Genomic DNA, 21,433 nt, shown 5'->3' with positions numbered 1-21,433 from the left:
AAAAAAGAAGAAAAAAACGAGATGGAACGTGACACCTCCTATTTCCAGCGAAACGACACGCTGCCATTAACCGAACAATACTTCTCCCGAAGATCTATGAATGTCAGACAAGCTCGTCTGGGCGCCAGCAGCCTACGCTCTCCAGCCTCTCCCCTTTGTCTCTCCCTTTCTAGTTCTCTCCCTTTTAATCTCGACTCCTTTCCCCCTATCTTTCACCTCGATCGGGCACGCGCGGCGGACGAAAAAGAACAAAATATATTATATTGCATTTCGCCCATCCGGCCATTTCTCGAAAAATCTCCGGCGAAATACGAGACCGTGCGCGCTCGGTAGAAGCAGAACTGGCTACCGGCAAAACGAACAGGATACCGTTGGAACGGTACGACTGACGTATTAAAAAGTTCATTCGGTTCGCTGCCGCGGCCGGTTTCCACCCGGAGCAGTTTCAGCGAGTCGCTGCGCGCACCCGAGAAATGCTTTAATGCCAGTTACATTCGCCCGAAGCTGAACAAACTGATGTTACCCGGACGGTTTTCACGACGATCACCGCGTCCCCCCAATTTAACGGCTCCGAGGGCTCCGTTGCACACCACCTTCTATATTCCACGCGTATCAAGTTCCGTATCCTTGATAACAACGAAGAGAAGAAATATCGCCGAACCAACGCGATCGTTTTGATACGATAAAAATCGAGAAATTATCAGTTTAAAAAAGAAAAACAGACCCCCGAGCAGAACTCGAATTGCAACGACGAGACGTGTAATCTCAAAGAGGATCCTTGGTGTGCCACTCTTGCAACGATTGCGAATATCAGAAGAGCGTACCGACGGTCCGACACTCCGCCGAAAGTTCTGCACGCGGGAGAGAGATGATTGCATTAGTCCGTGGAAAACACGTATCGCTGAGGGTCCATTTTTTCGGCTAATCCGGATCACGTTGGACCACTAATCACGTTAATCTGTCGGCGGTGATCGGACAGAAAAGTTGGATAATACGATGAACGTAAAAACGGATGTCTCTGAATAGAGAGGAGCGAGATGAAGTCAGCGGTATTAAGCCAGCCAGGATGCTGCGAGGAAAGATCTTCGGCTTGTCTTTGGAAAATCTCGCTGGGAAACCATAGGCGGTTCCGTTCGTAGGTAATATATTTCCATAAATTTCCGCTGATTCGACTCGGTGATTTATAAGGGTGTTCCTCGATCGAGTCACGATTGCGCAAACAAGCTTTCCAGCGGAATATTTCCGTGAACAGAGGCCAGGTGGAAGCCAAAGAAGAACACGGCGATCGAAATAGCGATAGATTGAAAAAGCTCCAAAAGCTTCAGCCCGCGTTTCCAGACGATTTCAGTGTAAGACGGAGATCGTGGATGTTGTGCAACCGTTGATCACAATCGTGAGCATGATTAACGATAAAATTACACGTTAAACGCTCGAGATCTGCGAGGAGAAGACCGTGCAATGCCGTCTTATTACGCACGACGATCGTTAAAAGCGTAACAGACACGAAGAACGGCCGTTCTGGCCGGGGTTCGAATAAAATTTGTTGTTTTCTAGTAAATCTTTCAAAGCTCGGGTTCGCGAAATGGTGATGACAACGGTCGAAACTTAACGGCTACCGAAAACGGGGGAAATTATTCGTAAGAACGAACGATGCTTTTTTTCAACTATTTTTACACGCGGTATTCCAGCTTTTTCCTTCGAGCCTTCGAAAGTTTACAAATTTCCATTGGAATACAATTGAAAATTGATTCGAAGTATCTCCTTAAGAAATTCAATTATTTGGCTTCGATGTGTCGATCCTCCAGCTTTGGTGCAAACTCTTCAAAATTTGAAAATTTTCGATTCGATCATTTTTCACTGAGATATCGATTGTGATATATTGATTTTTACACTTCAATTTGTCCCCCATTGTAAGTAAGTCTACATAACAGCACGATTTTTCAGCTTCAATTTGACTCCTTGAAAGTTCATAAATTTCCCATGGAAGCAGTTTAAAATCGATTCAAAGTTATACTTAAATTAATAAATATTTCAAAATTGCACGACAGTGGCACCACTTACGGCGAAATGGCGAAGCTTCTTTTGGGGTTGGTGCAGCGTCAATTAGGGTAGTGGCAAAACGCTCAAACTGCTAGCCAAAATCATCTGTCGGTAATTTGACTAACAGTTTCAGCGTTTTGCTACTTACTAATTGGCGCTGTACGTTCTCCGAACGAAGCTTGGCAAATTCGCCGCATGAGGCGCTATTACCGTTCAAACAACAATTTATTCTTACCAAATTTTACATTGTATGTAATGGCAAATACGGCAAGAATCATCTATGCTTTTGACTAACGGTTTGAGTGTTTAGCCACTACATGGTTCGAGGTTCTTATTATCGATTAATACCTCCCTATTTAGTAAATTAGCTTTATTTCGCATATATTTTAAATAAATATTACTCAACACTGATTATAATTGTCGACTGCATTTAATTAATTTGTTCACATCATCTATATGTATAAAAAAACTAAATGTATTAATAATCAATAACGAGCTTGGAATAAACTCAGTTTAAATCAACCGCCTTAAGACAGAGTTTCACTTCATTCTATAGATGTCGCTTTTAAATTTTTGATATTCACTTCACAGTTGAATCGAATCACAGACATTAAAGTGACTTATGTAATATCATGGTGGTCGTGTAGGTCCACCTTTGTCGTTCTAGGATTTGAACGAACTGACGGTCTTTTTGAAAATGTCTTTCAGCAGAGTAATTGTAAGTAATGATACGAAAAGTATTTATCGGTTTTCGACGATCAAACGGAATGGATAGTTGACAGCATTGGTGTCTTAATTATAGCACAAACTCTTGTGACAACTTAATCGTTGAAATAGTAAAATGAAAACATTGTTAATCCAGTTTCATAAAAATTCTATGGAAGTAATGAATCTCGTTTCTTTTTCTAGTCCCGGTCATTCTCCTCCACCTCTGCTCTGCTGGAGCAGATGGTCAAGGTATATTTTTTATATATATTAATTAGTTCAAAAATTATATAACCAAAAACATACTTAACCTTCGTTCTCAAAACTGTGATATAATTTTGCTAGTAAATTTGCTCTCTATTTCTTAAGAATAACTATGATTCTTTGATTTATTAGCCACCCATCCAAGTATTTGGAATGGATGGTCGCTATGCCATGGCCCTTTATTCAGCCGCTACTAAACAAAAGACATTGAGCAACGTAGAAAAAGATCTTGTTAAGATACAAGTATGTAGCACACATTTTTAATTACAACATTATGGCATAATTCACTCTTCCACTTATATATTATGTTATACTAGGATGTTTTGAAGACAGATGAGAAGTTAAATGAATTTATGAAGAATCCAGCGATCAAGCGAAAAGAAAAAGCAGAAGCTCTTAAAGCTATCAGCAGTAAAATGAGCTTGAGCAAAGAAACTGCCAATTTGTTGAGTCTGCTTGCAGAAAATGGTAGACTTGGAAATGTAAATACTATAATCAACACATTTAAATTATTGATGTCTGCTAGCCGTGGTGAGGTTGTTTGTGAAGTGGTAACAGCGAAACCGCTTGATGCAGATATGAAATCTAAGCTTGAGGCTGCACTGAAAAAATTCTTGAAACAAGGTCAAACTCTTTCGATAATCACAAAAACTGATCCTAGTATCATTGGTGGAATGGTTGTTTCGGTAGGTGATAAATACGTAGACATGAGTGTAGCTGCTAAAGTTAAAAAGTACAGTGATCTCATTTCTCAGGCAGCGTAATCATTTTTATTTTATAAGTAACATGAGAAAGGTTCAAGTACTCATTTAGGCAATTACGAGTAAAATGTACATCGTTAAACAATAAATTATCGAAATCGAATTCTTGTTAGACTGTGTATATCTCATTCCATAAAACCATTCTGTACATCAACTACCCTTAGTTATATTTTGTAAAAGCGGGTAATAAAAACGAATAATGAAATTTAGTTTTTATTTATTTTATTTAATAAGATATAACATATCAGAAAAAAATGTGTAAATACAGTTACGCCCATAGTGAACAGAATTTTATAGTATACATATATTTATAAATAAAGATAGAATAATTGCTTGCCTTAGCATTGATAGTTGCTTCGATATTATTCTTCATTAATGATTCATTAACACATTCACGTTTTTAATTTTAACTATCTAAAAACTATTGATCTTTTGCTATAAAATAAATACGAATATATATTATACTTCGTCATATACAATCCTCAATAGAAGGATACAATTCGTTTGGTAAACATAAATATCATTAATAAAGCTCATTAAATTTTAAATATTTTCCCAATTTAAGATTAACGAAAAATATATTTCACTACAACAAGACTAGAAAGGCATTATGCAACTGTGACATAAATTTGATGTGTAAAAATACACGCATAAAAGAGCTTGTATTCTAATATAAGCTTCACTTATTATGCAGATGTGCAAGAACAATGTGAACGCATATCCCTTATACAACTTACTATTTATAAACTATCAATAGAAATCGAAGTAATTCGTGCATGGAATAGTTTTTTCTTTTATTAGATCCTACATCGTAACTTACGATGTGACATTTTTCACAAGTACCCAATCTTCCTCCTCTAGAACTGTTGATATAATGGTTTCATTTGATAAAACTGAAGATGTCAGAAAAGTATTAAATTTATATTATAAGAATTAAATAAGAGTAATTAATCATACTCACTATGGAATTGAACTTCTAGTTTATGTCTATCGACGTCGGCAGCATGCGGTGCTTTTTTCGCGTCAACGTAAACATTGTTTGATAACGGATCGCTTAATTTTTCTTGTATCAGCTTTTTTCTACATTCGCCTAAGTCCTCCAATTTTTTTAATTCTGTTTGATAACTGACATCCTCATCACCGGATTCAGTTTCTGTATGATCACTTTGTTCATTGTACACTTCTTGCTCATCGTTTCGTTCTTCAGCCGAAGAATTATTGGAATGTATCTTGCAATCAATATAGGTACTTGTATCAAGACTACATTCAGAAACATTCAAGTTAGTAGTAGCAATTTGACTACTCGTCATATACTTCGACAAATCAAAATCCAATACATCAGCCAAAAGCTTTTCTTTATTTTCTACATCACGTTGAATCGATTCAAGATTTCTTTCAGTCTTCAGTATGAAATCGTCGTCAACACTGAGCGTTAGTAAAGAGGAATGCGTTGTCAACGCCTCGTTAGCGTTTATTTTATCTTTATTCAAGACCGATATATCATCAACATCAGAGAAGGACGAACCACTCTCGTTTCCATTTATTACTTTATTACGCAATTTTTTAGCCTTCCTTTCTGGAGTAAAAACAACATCTTCAAACTCTTGTTGACTAATCTTTTGAAATATCTGTCTCCTATCATTGAGTTTATCAGGCTGGTCAAAATTGTTCCGTCTAGATGCATCGTTCTGCTCTGATGAACCGCTGCTATCTGCTACATCAGAGGCATTTATATTCGTTGGCATTTCTACAGCCTCTTCCGCTATTGAAGTTGTATCAGTCTCAGCCGTAATCACTGGCGCAATACTAAAGGAACATTGAATATAGTATGACATACTATTAAACATACAGGATATTAAACAAAAGTAAAAACGTTTCTTTCGTGTCTTACCCGACAGACTGAATAATATTGGCTGGATTCATTTTGTGAAAGGGAATAGTTGGTACTATAGCGCTTTCTTTTAATTTAGAAGTTAATTCTAGAATACCATTAGTTACTGGTTTACTAATTTCTGCAAATGACGACAGCGGATCCAAAGAATTAGTTGCTTCTAGAAATATACTTGTTCTTTAACAAATCAGTCGAAGTGTTAAACAATGTTTTTAGAAAGTAATTACATACCCGTTGAAAACATATTAGTTTCAGGATAATATGCTATGCGTATAATACTCCTTTCTCCCTCCAGGACGAATATTTCATCTTTAGTACAAGCAACATCGGTGACTCGTCGCAAATCGGTTACAATGGACGTTATAGCAATTGTTTGTGGATTTACTACGTATATAATGTCGTCGCTATATGTGATTAACAAATCATCACAAAAAGGTAAAATAACACCGAATGTAGGTTCTCCACGATTCTTTTTAGAACTCTCTGGTGCAGGATTCAAAAGTTCTACTTCTGTATGACCGGATCGAATAGCGTCCTTGAAGATAAGTGTTTTCAACACAGTTCCAGTTTTATCAGCTTGCCATAAACGTAGCCCAGGCCTGCTTGCATAGATTACTATATCCTGTACATAATTTTGTCGACATCCAAACACAGCTCCTAATTTTCCTAATCTACAATGTAAAGTTATTACAGAAATTGTATTGCAACGACTTTATGAATTATCTACTGAAATTTCGATATTAACGTTTTACGCTCTTTTTGGCCAACTTGTGTTACTTTTCCATTCTCATTTCTGTTTACTAGTATTGTACGGAGTGTTGTTGAAACCAACAATAAACCTTGTTGATAGCTCAGTTGTACCACTGCATATTTTTCATTAAGCAATTCAGATGACTTTGACAAATGCTAATAAACATTTTCATTAGGAACATGATTTATCTGTTTATACACATAATAATACCTACATTTTGTAACATACCATATAAAAGTCAATTTCAGTTAATACTACTAAACCATCCTGATCTCCACTGAACAACTTCATACCATTCTTGGACCATTCAACTGTTGTTACTGCACTGTTGTGCAAACCACTAATACTATATCTTTCCACTTGTTTCTTTTGCTTTGGTTTCAAGCTATCTGGTAATGAGTCTGGAGGATTTTTGGGTATTTGAAATACTGTTACAACACCGTGTTCGTTACCAGCAGCAACCATGTAGTCCACAGTTGATATTACTTGTATACAAGTGATTTTTGAGTTTACATTCTGATTGAAAATACAATTTTCTGTTAATATAAATTCGTCTATTAACTCTGAATACGTATTCAAGTATACCTCGCATTGAAGTCTTTGAAGATCTTGCTTCTCCCGGTTAAACCAATAAACCATTCCATGGTTTGTACCGATGGCAATAAATTCAGGTAGCGCATCAATACATGTGAAATTAATATTATGCATAAATAACCCATTTTGAATCTTGGCAGGTATTTGTTGAAGGAGTAAAGCAAGGGGTGCCCACTCTCTTAAGGGGCCACCATCTTCACACATGGGTGTTGTCATGGCAAATGCTGTTTGTATAACAAAATTAAACAATGGTTATAATAAACTGTAATATGAATAACAATTTTTTGAAAGATCTGCTGTCACATTAAAATACATAATGTCACATTGACATCAATAAATGATTGTAGCTACTAGAAATAGTAGCATAAAAATGTCACCAAAGTCATATTGAATTACCTTGTAGCGGCTCGGTGCGATACGTAGAAAAAAGCGCCTAGCGTTCTTATCGGCTCACATTTCTTTTTACCATGTTTGAAGATATAATAATATTTTGACAAACATATAATGATAATAACAACTTCAATATCATTTGACAGAGTCAAATTGACACATCGGCAAACGGCTGCAGTGTATGTGCACAGTGCACGCCTTCTCTTACCACGAACTATGTACGTCAGATATAGAGTAGTCACAATCATGATTTTACTGAACTGTCTTTTTTGTAATTTATTGTCGCAGTAAAAATATAAAAATAGAACAGGTACACTGTAAGTTAATTTATTGTAATTTATGACTAGAAAAGATAGAATATATCTGCTTGTATTCGGAAATTCAAAATAAAATATTCAATTAAAAACGTGACAAAATATTTATGTGACATAATTCAAGAAACAACTTCTATTGGATTTTCAGTCATGTAAATTGCAATAAAAGTGAAAACTTCAACGAAAATACTGTACATATTTTTCATAGTAGAGTGCAGCTTGTAATATGCATATTCATATTACCACAAGTGTTTGCTTCTCCAATCAAATATTTATGAAATTTTTATTATTCCAGTGTCACCTGCTATTTCATTAAAAAAAAAAAATTAAAACAATGAAATATTTCTCAATAAATAGCCGCATTTTTCATTTCTTTGTTTTATGATAGATTTTTTAGGCGGAAAATTATAATTATGCATTTACGAGTACGTCAAAATTCTAAATTGAAATTTTAAATATTTATTTAAATTTCTTACATTATAAGAGTGTGTAGATTAAATTTAAAAAATCTCTTCATTTTAAGAAGAGATGCCGAAAAAATATGAAAAGTATAATATTAAAGTAACGCGAAAATATTATCCAAGATAATAATTTAATGTTACTGAATCTTTTAGAACTGAATAAAGTTGTATATAATATATATATAGGTACAAATATGAAGACTTAATATAATTTACTACTCTCCACGTGGTAATCAAAATGAAACTTTTGTTAAGTTATGGTTCTAACAATGAACACAATATTTTTAATCAATCGTGCTAAAGAAAAAATGACCACAATCGAATCGGTCTTCGAAAATTTAATATAAAAATTGTAGAAAATAATTGAAGCAAAATTTATTTTACGTATAAAATGATAAACTTATCATGTACAAACAATATCGCTAATAATACGTTTCTTCAGTTTTTTTTTTTTTTAGTAACAAACCAAATAATAGAATTTCACGCAACATTAGGAAAATGTGGGACTTACTAACGAGGTTTCACGTGAAGTCATTATGAAATGAATTTAATTTAAACATTATACAGCCGATGACAAAAGTGTAATGCTTTCAATCTTACTGCCTGACTGGTTGTAAACTGTTATTCTTTTACAAGTTATTCTTATAATTATAATAATAGTATAATATTAATATTATTTCAGACAGATTCACACGTTTCGCAGTATGAAAAGTGATTTTTTTTCTTTATATAGTTTTTCTGCTTTTTCCTTTTACGTTCTTTTTTCTGCTAATGTTTACGCTCCCCAATGACTAATACATGTAGCGCAAATACTTGGTAATCGTTTCCGTTTAAAAGTGAAAGATGTGTAAAAACATGAACCTTCGACGCAACGACGGTACAGAGCATTATTTTTGGGGAAGGGAGTTTGCGTATTGTTTTCCACTTGATTTCTCTCGTTTAATATTATTAATTTTGGATTCCGCTGATATACTCCTAATTCCTGTCAGTGGCTCGGAGCTTCTCTTCCACAGCTTCTTCAGAAGCCTCTGAAAGGTCTGTTGCTTGTATGTACTTTTGCACACCGACTAAGGATTTTTTCAAAGCATCAAAAGAACTCGAGTACAACATCTTCTTCTTAACTTTGGCCGTGTCGGGACACCACGACATCAAGAACAACTTTTGTTTCTTGGAGGCCTGGAAATCAAAACAATCACCGTTTGAATGTTTACACTAATTGTAAGCCAACAAATGAATTAATCATTGAAAGAAGATAGTAGAACTGTTACCTCGGATGTACCCTGACACTGATGAGTGTATTCAAAGTCGAAAAGACCGTAGCGGCATTCTCCGCTGCCACACTTTTGCAAATCCTCAAGGAAGGCGTCGTAAGCGGCATCGCGAGGTCCGATCACTTCAACGTCGATTTGCTTCTCGTCCTTAATGTAAAAGATTACATATCGATGTTTTTTGTCTTTTTTAATCTCCTCGTACGTTGTCTTACAAACGTCGGCCACAGTTACTCCAGATGCCTAAACAAACAGAAAATTAATGAAGTTTGCAACGACAAGAATTGTACAAAACGCGTCTTACATGCAATCGTTGTCAGCGAAGACGAATCATAGATACCGAGTCACAATACATTGCGTAATAGCTCGATGAAAGGTTTGTTTATAAAACTTAATTGCACACGTTGAAATCGACATCGCGATGAACAACTTGTAACTCATCGTACGATTCATGTAACACGTTATCATCGCATCAGGATAGAGGTTTGTATTTTAACGATGGTACATTTAATTCAACACAAAATTGGTGTACACAAAATAATCGCTGTATTCGGCTGCAAGTGGATCATCAACAAACGGTTTAGACTTTCTCGAAGATCAAAGGATGTCGAGAATTAGTTCTCATAACTTGTCCACCCTTTGTGTCGATAAGTGAGATTCCCTTTTTGGTACATTGCGGCAAAGATTTACGGTGGCGTTATAGACATCTTTCTATATCGAGATGCATTGCTATCGTTGGCTGACGAGGAGGGCAGTGCCAGTATCAACGCTATCAGTGTTGGACTAACGTCGGCTAGTCTGGCCGTTTAAGCTTATTTCGCGGGCAAACGTGGGGGACGTACCGAAATAAAGTCTTCCCACGCATGAATCCGATGCTAAAACAGATCCGACGTCCATTTCTAAAGTTATCCGTTGCCTGTGGGCACGTGCCACACAGTACAGAGAGGACCATTCGATTATGTGTTTCTGCCACTCTGTGAAAATTCGTGAAATACGACCATGACACGACGCACTCGCCGCGAAGATTCTAGGGGAGAAAGAGATACGCTACGTCCTGCGTGCGTGTATGCGAACCAGTTAGAGAGAGAGGGGGAGGGGGACGCCACAGATGCGCGACACGTACAGAGTGAAAAGTTCGAAGTGGGATAGCTATTTTTGAACGGCTTTCGTCTAGGATCAACACGCTTTCGAATCGAAAAAGTCTATTTGATCTGTAAGAAAATATGGTTCACAGTATTGACAAACATAAGGAAGAAATAAGGATCCGTTGTTGTAAACAAGGAATTGCAAAACCGCTAAAATTAGTCGTCGAGAACGTAATTCGATATTTAAAGGAAGAGCGGATCTTTTGCCAGTCTAAACGCACTAGAACAACAACTTATTTATTGGAAAGATCGTTCGAGAGATCGAGGAATGATTCTGAATTATTTTTTAAATTAAAGCACGTCTATTTAAAATAACATCGTTAATTTGCTCGCATTAGCAGGTCAGGAGAAGTACTGCACTGATTTCTACAAGTCGAGAAACTGATACTTAGTTCCAGAAAATTGATAAGACTCTAACGTTACCAATATACAGACGTATCGTTCAATAAAGTAGAATATATTTGCACGATTGCTAATGATTAAACTGTAGATTTTCACGCATTTATGATGTGGACATTTTTTAAATACAAGAAAACATGCATATTATTTTATATGATCTCATATTTACCGCAAGGAATTTTTCTTTCCTTATTTAATTTTCATAATATGACGTACACCAATGGGATTTTTTTTAGAGATCTGCAGTACGGTAATCATATTAAAGAGGAATATATTTCTACGTATGATTAGAGTTTCGCGGGTATAGAATGGTAAACGTGTAAGGGGTCGATCGGGGTGCAAAAGGGTCCGATGAAAAGTGTAACGTGGTTGGAGGATAGCCAGTGGATGGAGGATGCAATTCCTCGGTCGATATTCTGGCACGACGGGGGATGCCGGTTAGGGCCAGACTTGGCTCCCTCTAGGGCGTTGTTGTAAACGTCTCTTGTGTGTGGCACAAGGTCAAACGGAAGATGATTCACCGACAAGGAGCGACATGGTCGGCTGTTTGACTGCCGAGTAAACTGGTCGTTTACGTGTACGGTTTCATACTCTATCGCTCGGCGGTTAATAAAAAGAGAGCGACTGATGTTTCACCTCTGTCATGCGACACATGGACACCTTCTGTTCTTGACCACGTTTATCGAAATTCGCGTAAAGTTTATCGATGACTAATAGCACCATACGTAACACGTAATTGCCCACAAAATTTGTTTCGCTGTCCGCTTAAGATTGCAGATTAAACATCGTAAGGATCACAAGTGACAGAGTGAGAAAAGTTCAGAAAGAGTACAAATAGCAAATTGTTCGACCAATACGACGAAAGAAAAAAAAAATGGTACATGATTATATGAATAGGATAGTCCAACGAATAAGATTGACCATCACAATGTCGAGGATAATCAGCTTATTCACCACGTTTACGAAGGCGTCAGTGAACTTTGAGAGTCACTGGCCTGCAAGAACCGACCTCCTTACGGGCTCATTGAATTTTTCCCTCTCTACCAGAACTTCTCTTGTAGTTCACTGTCATCCTCGAGGCTAAACAAGAAGAGGGCGAGGGGTTAGTTTTGCAAGAAAACCTAACTCTTCATTACCAAGGATAGAGCATTTACCAGTAACTAGCTTAAATATTTAAAAGTTATTTGAAGAACGGCGGCTATTGCTTGCGCCAGTTTCACATGGTTAAGTTTCTGTCGCCAATTTGCCGGAAACGGAACGCGACTACATAATTAATTCTTCCGGAACTTCGACTGACGCGTCGTCTGTGGAAGGAGTCACTGTGGAATTTTTAATCGTTAAGCGACACCAGAAATTTATATGAAAATCGTTAACGTGTTGGATTTGATTTATAAAAGCCAAAATAATTCTAGGTAAATACTCGAACATACAGTTTAACATCAACGATAATTGTAACTAACAGACAGACTAGATAAAACACTGATAAACAACTGGAAAAAAACACTGATTCCACGATGCAATCGATTCGTTTTCGTAGAAACAAGTAAATGTATTGGTTCGCTGTACAAATTTATCTTGCACTTGTGCAACCGTGTTTCCAGAATTTCGATCCCAACGAAAAATCGAAGACGAGAAATAAGTGGTAGAACGATAAATGAAATTGGAAAAGATAAAATACATGGATGCGATTGAAAGAAGGCAGCAGGTGATCGATAATGGAGTTCGATATTTTATCGTCGTCCACGGTCATTGGATAGTCCGATTTGGCATTAACTTATATTCGTTATATAAATTTTTGGCAATTCAGACGGAAATTCGCGAAATATTCGTGCCCGTGACGAAACCGCGCGATGATAACAGCGTTCGAGTTCATTTTTGCAACGTCGACTACGCGAAATCGATGTGAAACGTACAGGACGAAATTGAAACAGGTTTTTCGGAATTTATACAACGGCAGTTAAATTATGCAAAAGTGTTATTTCAATCTGTACAAAACCAATCGCAAAGTTTCGATTACATCGAACAGTTTACACTGATCCGAAGCATGTGGCACAGGGAAATGGCACGATGAATCGTTAGGAATATTACAATTAAACTGGGGAAACGTTGTTCCCACGAAACGAATGATTTTCCCGATCGTTGCAATTGAATATTGCGACAGACTGCAAGAATTTCGCCGTGAAGGATTCCCGTGCGATTCAATGTATTCCAACGAAAACAGCGATATTCTAGTCGGCGGTATGGAATATTTTTTTTCGTCACTAAGATCACAGTTACTCCGTTCCGAGTCTGGGACTGTCGGTATCGCGAAGCTGGAAATGAATCATCCGTTTCCTGGAAGCGACGAATATCGCGATTGGCACGTTAAAATCTCACCTAAGCGAGAGAAGTATCGAGTTCCCGTTGATCTGTCCGTTAAACGCGTGAAAATCGATAGCACACGCGGAACGAGCAGATCGGCGGCGAAGAAAATCAGCGGATTGGCGTAGCCGAAGGAAGAAAGCGATCGTTCTCGCGGCGTATTGCCGGGACAGAAATGGCGACCGGCGCGTCTGCTTCGGCCATAACCACAAAGTGGCCCGTGTGCCGTACCGGTTTTCCCTATAGGGATCGTTGACATTTTTCGGAAGGCGGATGCATGCACAGTAGAATATTTACCATTTCGTGATATCGTAGCCGGTGAGGAAAATCACGTAAACAAGCACTTTAACCTACACTTTCGCGAGAGCCTCGGTTCTGGTGGAACTTTATAGGTGCAGTGTCCAGTCGCGGGGGTCGCGGCTCACGAACGAACGAACGTACGAACGGGAAGGGAGGCTCCTCTCGCGGCCAGCTTTCTGCGAATCCTGTATCCCTACGCCTGCGCGCGCGCACTTCTGATTAACTCAGTCTTGATTGGCCAGCCTGTAACTAACGAATATTCTTGATTCATTTTATACGGGCTTTTTGCTTGAAACTTCGCTAGGAGATAGTGTTATCTAGACTTTTCTATTCTTTTTTCGCAAGAAACCAGCGAATGAACACCGTTTCGAGGTGGATTTTGTTTTCAAACCGGCAGGACCGTTCCAATGCGCAAGCGTTGTACGGCGCGCTTATGCCGGTTGCAGGCACAGTTTTTAGTTTTAGCTAGAAAATGATTTATTTCCAGCTCGGCGTGAGGTTACGGTGCATTGATAAGATTCTTCCAGTGTTGAGATGGCCGTGTCATCGAATTGTGTAACAATGGCATGTAATTTACGAGAATTAATCATCGATACGAGCTGCCGGTCGAATTGGCCAATCATCGCGAGGGACGTGGGGAAATTACCTTATATGGGCAGCGGCATGCAAGCGACCGCATACAGACGTCGCGCGTCGTTCCGTGCGCAAGTAACATGGTTTGCGTGCGCACGACGCGCAACATAATTTGGCAGTTTCAAAAAACGTTGAATTACGACAGCACAATCTCGGTTGCTTGATGATTGTTTATGCACTGTAGATAAAAGCGAGCATTCGGCCGACACATGCACAAGCATTCGATTTTTTCGCACATGTAAATTACGAATGATTTTCATTTCAGGTCCTTGTATATTACTAAATTAACTTCATATTGGAATATAGTTATAGTCCTTTTATTTATAACTAGCCCCTGATGCTTAGATGCATCATTGGCGCGTTTTTATCATATTCCTACGATTCTGAAATTGAAAAATTAAAAGTCAGATTAAAGTATTCACATGGATATATTTCAGCTTAGATGTAACAAAATATGATTAAATATTATTTCTGCATAGATGTGAAATACAGGATACAGTCATATTTCTAAATACTGAGATGTAATCGTGTACCATTGTACATCTTACATTTGCATTTAATACAATAAAAAGATTTTTTTTAATACAATTCGTTGGGTTCTTTTGTGTTAGAATCATTAGGTAATTTTGTTAACGCATAGTAATATACAATATCAAATAGGATAAAAAACTATGGACTTACAAACAAAATAAGCTATTTTAAAATAATGTATATTATATTTACAACACATCAATATAAAAACTGAGTATTATATATAAGTCTTTATAAAATTCAATCTATCTTGAAAATAATCTACTGAATTCTAAACTTCCATAAAAAATAAACCGTAAGATTACTTTTATGTAAATGAAAATATTAATTATTCTACAATTTTTTAATAGTATACTGCTTAAATACATATATGTACAATTTTGGCAAATTTGTGGATATTGATAAATACATGCTGCATTTTGACAATACATTCTAATCAGCACTCTACATTAATATACGTATAAGCACGTATGATATCTGGAAATTGTCATACTAATCAAGTTTTGACATCTTGAATAAATAAAATTTCATACCGGGTGTTAGCTGTTATCGAACAAATATCTATTTTTTTTTGGCTGTCCTAGTGTCTAAATAAATATATGTAATTAAAGAATGCATCTTTTTAATGTAAAGTATGAAACTTTATTTATCCAAGATATCATATCCATGATTACGAGTAAAAAGAATTATCTAATGGACAGATGGAATACAGTAAACGATACTTAATACTCTGTAGATATTAGTAAAAATCACTAGGATAATATAATTTATATAGTGTTTACCTATTCTGATAGGATAAAGTTAACAATAATTATCAGTTTAACTTAGACGAAAGAAAAGTATACATCTAAAAATATTTTTTTGTCATTATTTGTAGAGTAATATATATATATATATGTATACATATATATATGAATTTAGCCATTAAATTATTTAAATCCTTTAGAGAATATGTACAAATTTCTTTTGTAAAACACATGTTGAAGCTTCTGTAGCCAGATTATATTGGCAGTAATTCGCAGTGTAATTAACATTCGAGAAACACTGCAGAATAAAAAAATATGGTTAATATATTTTTGTAATGTTCTGATATCGAGTAACGAATTATTGTATACATAATTAATAGCTCTGCTGATTTAAAATGTTTATCTTACTTTTTGTAAGGTGGTCGCATACTAATATTTATTTTACCGTACAGAACACAAAAAAGATCATGTAATAATATATGTAAATTATGATTAGTGTATCTATAAGCCATATTGATTTTCGTTATTCGAACTGTTTGTTCGCCATTACTCTTTATCGAGATATAAATAGTTCTACGTTCTAATGTTTTTACTCTTCTTTCGGTAGGATGGAAAATATTTATATTTTCAGTGAAAGATAAAAAAGTCGCATTACCGATAGAGGGGAACAAATGCAATAACAAAGTTCTTAAATAAATCAAATCATAATACTTTTTTTAAGTACTCTTATAACAGCGTTCTTTAAGATGTAAAACATACCTTTACGAATAATGAAATTGCATTCTCTCATACAGAATGCAGCAACTATGATCACGCGAGTATAATAACTATATGGTAGGAACCACCTATATCCTTTTGAAAAGAAGAAGTCAATATAACAAAACAGTAATGTCATACGAGAACTATACGTAAAATAGTTTCTCAGTCAACTGACATAGGATTTCGTCCTTGGTTTTACAATTAATCAGGATATCCAAGAACCAATGTGTATAGTTTCATAACTACGTGATTACGTTTAGAACTTATCCTTGAAATATCTTTTTGACTTCTAGACCTAATAGAACGTTAGATAAGTCCTCGTTTTTTCTTATAATCTTCTAAATTTAATGATCGCCGAGGTCCTGTATCTTTAATATTGCTAATAGGCTTCGGCAATACACTAACAGGATTATCTAAAAAAAAAAAAGACATATTATATAAAAACTTATATTATACATTTTCAAAGAGAAAAATTTGACTATACCCAACTTACTTGGGATTGGTACTTCCAAATCTATTGTGATATCGAAATCGTGGGCATTGAATAGGTCTTCAGTACTTTGTTTTTTCTTCGTCTCCTGTCCATTTTCTTTTTCGTTAGTTGCTGACACAGTGTCAGCTTGTTGAGGAGCTGTTTTGTCAGTTACTGGAGCTGTCATTGCTACGTCGTCATCTTCAGGTTTGTAAACCATCCTTGGCTTTGTGCTACGTCTAGTAAATGGATCATCTACCTTTTTACCTTTATTAGCTTTAATTTCTTCCTGCAATAAAAGAAATATATACCATTTTTAGATGCTCATCAAGTTTAATTACTTTTGTAACACAACATAAAATATTTTTAGTTACCATAATAGCTTTTTCCGCTTCTTCTACATTCTTCTTCCGATTGCGATCGTTAATATAAGATATACTAGATATTGTAGCAGTGCGCATTTTATCAAGTTCTGAGGCACGTTCTTCAAGCTCGCTTAATTCTTGATTCAATCGACTAGCGGTCTCATCGTCTCCTCTGCAATTAGCTGCGTCTCTTTCCCGCATAAGTTGTGCTTTCTTCATCGCGTAATTATATGGATTTTGTTTAAATCTTTCCTTTTCTCGTACTATTTTCTCTATATCTTCTTCTTTGAACTCATAAACTAAAGCTTCCTTAATATCTTTCAATTTTTGATCGACTTCTTCGAATGTGGGCATGGATATTCCTTGCAAAGCACAGGTTTCCTTCCACTTGAAGAATTCAGACTCTGTAAATTCTTGATTTGACACGAATTCTAATCTAAAGACGCGTTCCTGAGCTCCATGTCTCAATTTTAAGCCTTTATTTGTTCTAGTACCACCGAGTTGATAGATCTTTCCTGTTTCACAGACTCCGCTAATTTCGGCTACTCTGTAGACGGGTTTCCCGTTATTATTGCCAATACCAATTCTAACAAAGCAACCTTGTACTACTCTATCGAAGAAGGGTAAGTGTACAAATCTCTCCATTTTGTGACGTGATAATCTAATTTTGTTGAGATCTTCCTTTGTACTAACGTATATTGGTTTCTTCGGTTTGGCCTTATTACTAGTGACAGATCTAGAAAATTATAAAAGCATGATGAGCATCATTAAAGTATGAACTATTTACTTAAAAATAGATTTACGAACTTCTTATCGTTATCGGAATCAGAGTCTCTACTATCGCTCGAAGACGATCTACGGTGAGATGATGGTTTAGGAGCTTCTTCATCTTCACCGCTATCCGATGAGCCACTGTCATCTGAATAAATGTCAGATGCCTTGAGCTTTGTTTTGTTTCCACCTTTGTGATCGTCTTCTAATTCTTCTTCTTCAATGTCCTTTGATTGTTGTTGCTGTTGCTCTATCCTTTGTTTCTCTTTTTCCTCTAATAAAGGCAAATAAGATGAAGATCATTTTTAAAATCACCTATGTATAAAGTATAAAGTCACCTAAATGTATAAATTACTACACCTCTTTCTTTTTTCTCTTCTCTTCTTGCTTTCAAGAGAGACATTGCATGGAACTTTTTGTCTTGCTTCTCTTCTATTGTCTTCTTACGATCTTTACTTCTTTCTTTAGGATCTGGAGCTCTATCTACTTTTTTCTCTTCTGCACTCTTTTCCTTCTTCCTCGATTCTTTTTGTTTTTTCAATTCCTGCTTCTTGGCCATTCTCAGCTTCTTTTCAATTTCAAATCTTGTTTTCATTATTTCTCGTTGCTCTATGCGTTTAAAGATTTCCTGTTCACGTTCTTTCTCTGTCATTTGAGCAAGTCGTGCTTGGTCTTCAGCATCTCCCATCAATTTGTCATCATAGCCATCATTGAATTCTTCCTGGCTGGAATCAGACACACTGGCGTCCGAGTCTGAGACCTCGCCTGTAAACATAATTACTTAGAATTATGGATATTAAGTTATCTAGATATCTAATCTGAATTATCAAAATTACCTTCTTCTGGTTCAGAAACTTTCTCAGGCTCTTTCTCACCAGCACTTTCTTCGCTACTAGATTTTGTCATCTTTCGTTTATTTCTCTTAGTTGGCACTTTCTTTTTCTTATTTTTACCAGCCTTTGCACCCCAGTCATCATCAGAATCCGATGTGTCTGAATCATGTTTGTTATCCTTCTTCGTAGTTCCTGTATCTTCATTCGATTGAGAGTCATCTTGACTTTTGCCTTTCTTCTTTTTAGCAAGTGACAACAAGTCCTAGTTCAAACAAAAGATGATCAATTAAACTGTCAAGCATTCTTTATATATATTAAATAGTATGTATTCCAAAATAAATCTGATGCACATTTGAACTACATATTGTATACATTTCTAGAATATAGTATATATTCATTGTAATTCAATTAATCGATTAATACAGGAACTATATAGTTGTTTAATCTCTATTTTCAGCAGTATATATGTACACAAACTTCGCACTTGATTTAGTAATATCTCTTTTAGAACAGATCATGTATATTTAAAAAAAGTGCATTACTTCTTAAAATCAAATGAAAATCTAATGTACATGCAAAAACTTCAACGCGTATCTGCTAGCAGTACAATAGGTTATGTAAAATAATTTTCATTCGTATATCGTTGACAATAACTGGTACCATGAGTATGAAGTCGGTTCAACATAAATAACATTACTATTAATATCGTACAGCTCGGCTCCCGACGAGCAAAAAGTGAATTCAAAATGCAGTATAGCCGATATGCAACACGAGATTTTTATGTAAGGTTATATCATTTACATTTTCTAAATCCGAGCCACTTTCCGACGCACTGCCACTACTGTCAGAATCTATGAGAGCTTGATTCTTTCTCTTTGGCATCGTCACGCAGATAACCGTACGGAGATCGTGAAAATTGCACGCCCTCCTGACAAAGACAAATCTAACGTCATGCAAGATACAATAAACTAGGAAGACCGCGTAGAACCGAAAACGTAAAATATCAACGCCGATCGAGAATAGCGTACACCACGCCACACATTACTTCTTCGAACTCACAACACAGAATGTCAGCGACGCTCTACGAGAGCACTGCTTCCTGCTCTACACTGTTGAAGCATAGAATGTAACAAGACACGAAATTCTCGTCAAAAAATTTAATGGCAAAAGCGCGGTAAAATTCAAAATTTTAAACAATTAATTCTTAATATCTTCATTAATGTACAGATGTACATGTAATAATCTATATTCTATTACACACTTTTTTTTATTTTCTAAATTATATTTAGTATATAATCTAATTCCAATCTTTTAGTAAATGCATTTTAAAATCTTTTGAACTTAATTCATGATATGCACTTACGGACGCTTGCGCCCTGAAATTGATTTTAAAATGTAATTCGATTGTGTCTTTAGTGCACTTTATAGGTGTAAAAAAACTGTACCCTCATTTCATCTACAGTCATGCCTCACTATAGTAAGCATTTCTGCTTCACCATAGTACAGTAGTGCTTCACTATACGAAACTTATGCGGAGGCAACCGGCTAGGAGTTAAATTGCTTCTCCTCTGATTGGTTGACGCATCACAGCTAAATAGTATTGCTCTCACAGTTTTAGACAAGGAAAGGAAGTGGGGGTGAGCAAGAGAGCATGACATCGCACAACACAAGCGAAACAAGTCACACCGCGACCAATGTAGCTTGTCTCACTTTACCATGCTTGCGATATCACTCTATTCGCGCATCCGTTGCCTGGCTGAATTAACAAATGTAGATTCATAAACTATAAAGTGTTATTTAAAATATAGCTTATGGGTTTTCGAAAAGTTTAATAATCGTAGAAATGGTCACCGTTTCAAGGCATTCGCAAATACACTGGACTGTGTGGTCGAGAATCCTACAGGGTGAAAAGTACAAGTCGAATATCACGCCGAGTGTTTCGCTTGTGCTGTGCTGATGCGCTCTCTTGCTCACTCACCACTTCTGTTCGTTTAAAACTGTGAGAGTAACACTGTTTAGCTGTGATGCATCAACCAATCAGAGAATGCTTTATAATTCTAAGCGGGTTGCCCCGCATGGACTCGGTATGGTGAAGCACTACTATATTGACACAATATTTTATGATATAAATAACTTCCAAATTATGGTTGAATCAATCAGATACACAGACCAATAGTCGATTACATATAGCCTGTGATCACATACGATTAGAAGAATTTGTAGGTTAATTAAAGAAAAGATATGTAATTTTTATTTTAGAAAAAACTGCATTTCATAGAATAAATACTAGTACATATATACAGGGTGTCCCAAAAATGTCTCGCAATCTTTAATGAAAATGCAATTCACGAGTTTGTTTACGGGTTACTAACGAAAACGGTGACCAATAAGAAGCGAGTTGGCTGGCACGAGGCGGTTCAGCCAACCAGCGCGCAAAGCCCAGTTCCGCTCATTGGTTCGGCCGTCTTGCGCCCGCTGATCTCGCCTCTCATTGGTCACTATTTTTTGTTAATAACTCACAAACAAAACCACGGATTGCATTCTTGTTAAGGAAAAAGTTACTTCAAATGACCACAGGAATCTCTCATTTCTGGATTGCGAGACATTTTTAGGGCACCTTGTATATATTTTCACAGCCTTCACAAATGATAGGTGCGAACATAGGTATGAAATCACGAA

General features: G+C 36.3%; 4 protein-coding genes across 6 annotated transcripts; 1 reads left to right on the top strand and 3 right to left on the bottom strand.

The window, feature by feature from the left end:
* Positions 1–2,625: 2,625 nt before the first annotated feature.
* On the top strand, positions 2,626–3,873 carry ATPsynO (ATP synthase subunit O, mitochondrial). Its single transcript, XM_033486066.2, has 4 exons — positions 2,626–2,758; positions 2,950–2,997; positions 3,142–3,252; positions 3,327–3,873. Exons 1-4 carry the CDS (start codon positions 2,738–2,740, stop codon positions 3,771–3,773), a joined length of 627 nt encoding a protein of 208 aa, XP_033341957.2. The 5' UTR covers positions 2,626–2,737; the 3' UTR covers positions 3,774–3,873.
* A 102-nt stretch (positions 3,874–3,975) lies between these two features.
* On the bottom strand, positions 3,976–7,625 carry LOC117229526 (uncharacterized). 2 transcript variants are annotated; one of them, XM_033486064.2, is made up of 8 exons: positions 7,403–7,625; positions 6,998–7,230; positions 6,641–6,928; positions 6,407–6,567; positions 5,893–6,332; positions 5,662–5,821; positions 4,732–5,576; positions 3,976–4,663 (listed from the first exon to the last, which is right to left on the bottom strand). In XM_033486064.2, the coding sequence occupies exons 2-8, from the start codon at positions 7,220–7,222 to the stop codon at positions 4,587–4,589; spliced, it is 2,196 nt and encodes a 731-aa protein (XP_033341955.1). In that variant the 5' UTR covers positions 7,223–7,230; positions 7,403–7,625; the 3' UTR covers positions 3,976–4,586. The 2 variants fall into 2 exon arrangements, with proteins under 2 accessions (XP_033341955.1, XP_033341956.1); XM_033486065.2 differs by having other exon boundaries at positions 3,976–4,633.
* A 906-nt stretch (positions 7,626–8,531) lies between these two features.
* On the bottom strand, positions 8,532–13,805 carry tsr (Cofilin/actin-depolymerizing factor homolog tsr). The gene is made up of 3 exons (XM_033486083.2): positions 13,642–13,805; positions 9,440–9,682; positions 8,532–9,347 (listed from the first exon to the last, which is right to left on the bottom strand). Exons 1-3 carry the CDS (start codon positions 13,642–13,644, stop codon positions 9,147–9,149), a joined length of 447 nt encoding a protein of 148 aa, XP_033341974.1. The 5' UTR covers positions 13,645–13,805; the 3' UTR covers positions 8,532–9,146.
* Positions 13,806–14,686: 881 nt separating this feature from the next.
* Positions 14,687–20,330, bottom strand: Rtf1 (RNA polymerase-associated protein Rtf1). 2 transcript variants are annotated; one of them, XM_033485859.2, is made up of 7 exons: positions 20,200–20,330; positions 18,758–19,016; positions 18,282–18,686; positions 17,958–18,195; positions 17,160–17,886; positions 16,807–17,074; positions 14,687–16,726 (listed from the first exon to the last, which is right to left on the bottom strand). In XM_033485859.2, the coding sequence occupies exons 1-7, from the start codon at positions 20,218–20,220 to the stop codon at positions 16,620–16,622; spliced, it is 2,025 nt and encodes a 674-aa protein (XP_033341750.1). In that variant the 5' UTR covers positions 20,221–20,330; the 3' UTR covers positions 14,687–16,619. The 2 variants fall into 2 exon arrangements, with proteins under 2 accessions (XP_033341750.1, XP_033341748.1); XM_033485857.2 differs by lacking the exon at positions 20,200–20,330 and adding an exon at positions 19,556–19,834.
* Between the last annotated feature and the right edge of the window lie 1,103 nt (positions 20,331–21,433).

This window comes from Megalopta genalis, chromosome 3 (assembly GCF_051020955.1).
Source record: "Megalopta genalis isolate 19385.01 chromosome 3, iyMegGena1_principal, whole genome shotgun sequence".
In the NCBI taxonomy this organism is placed as follows: Eukaryota; Metazoa; Arthropoda; class Insecta; order Hymenoptera; family Halictidae; genus Megalopta; species Megalopta genalis.
This window is presented reverse-complemented; position numbering and strand designations above follow the sequence as displayed.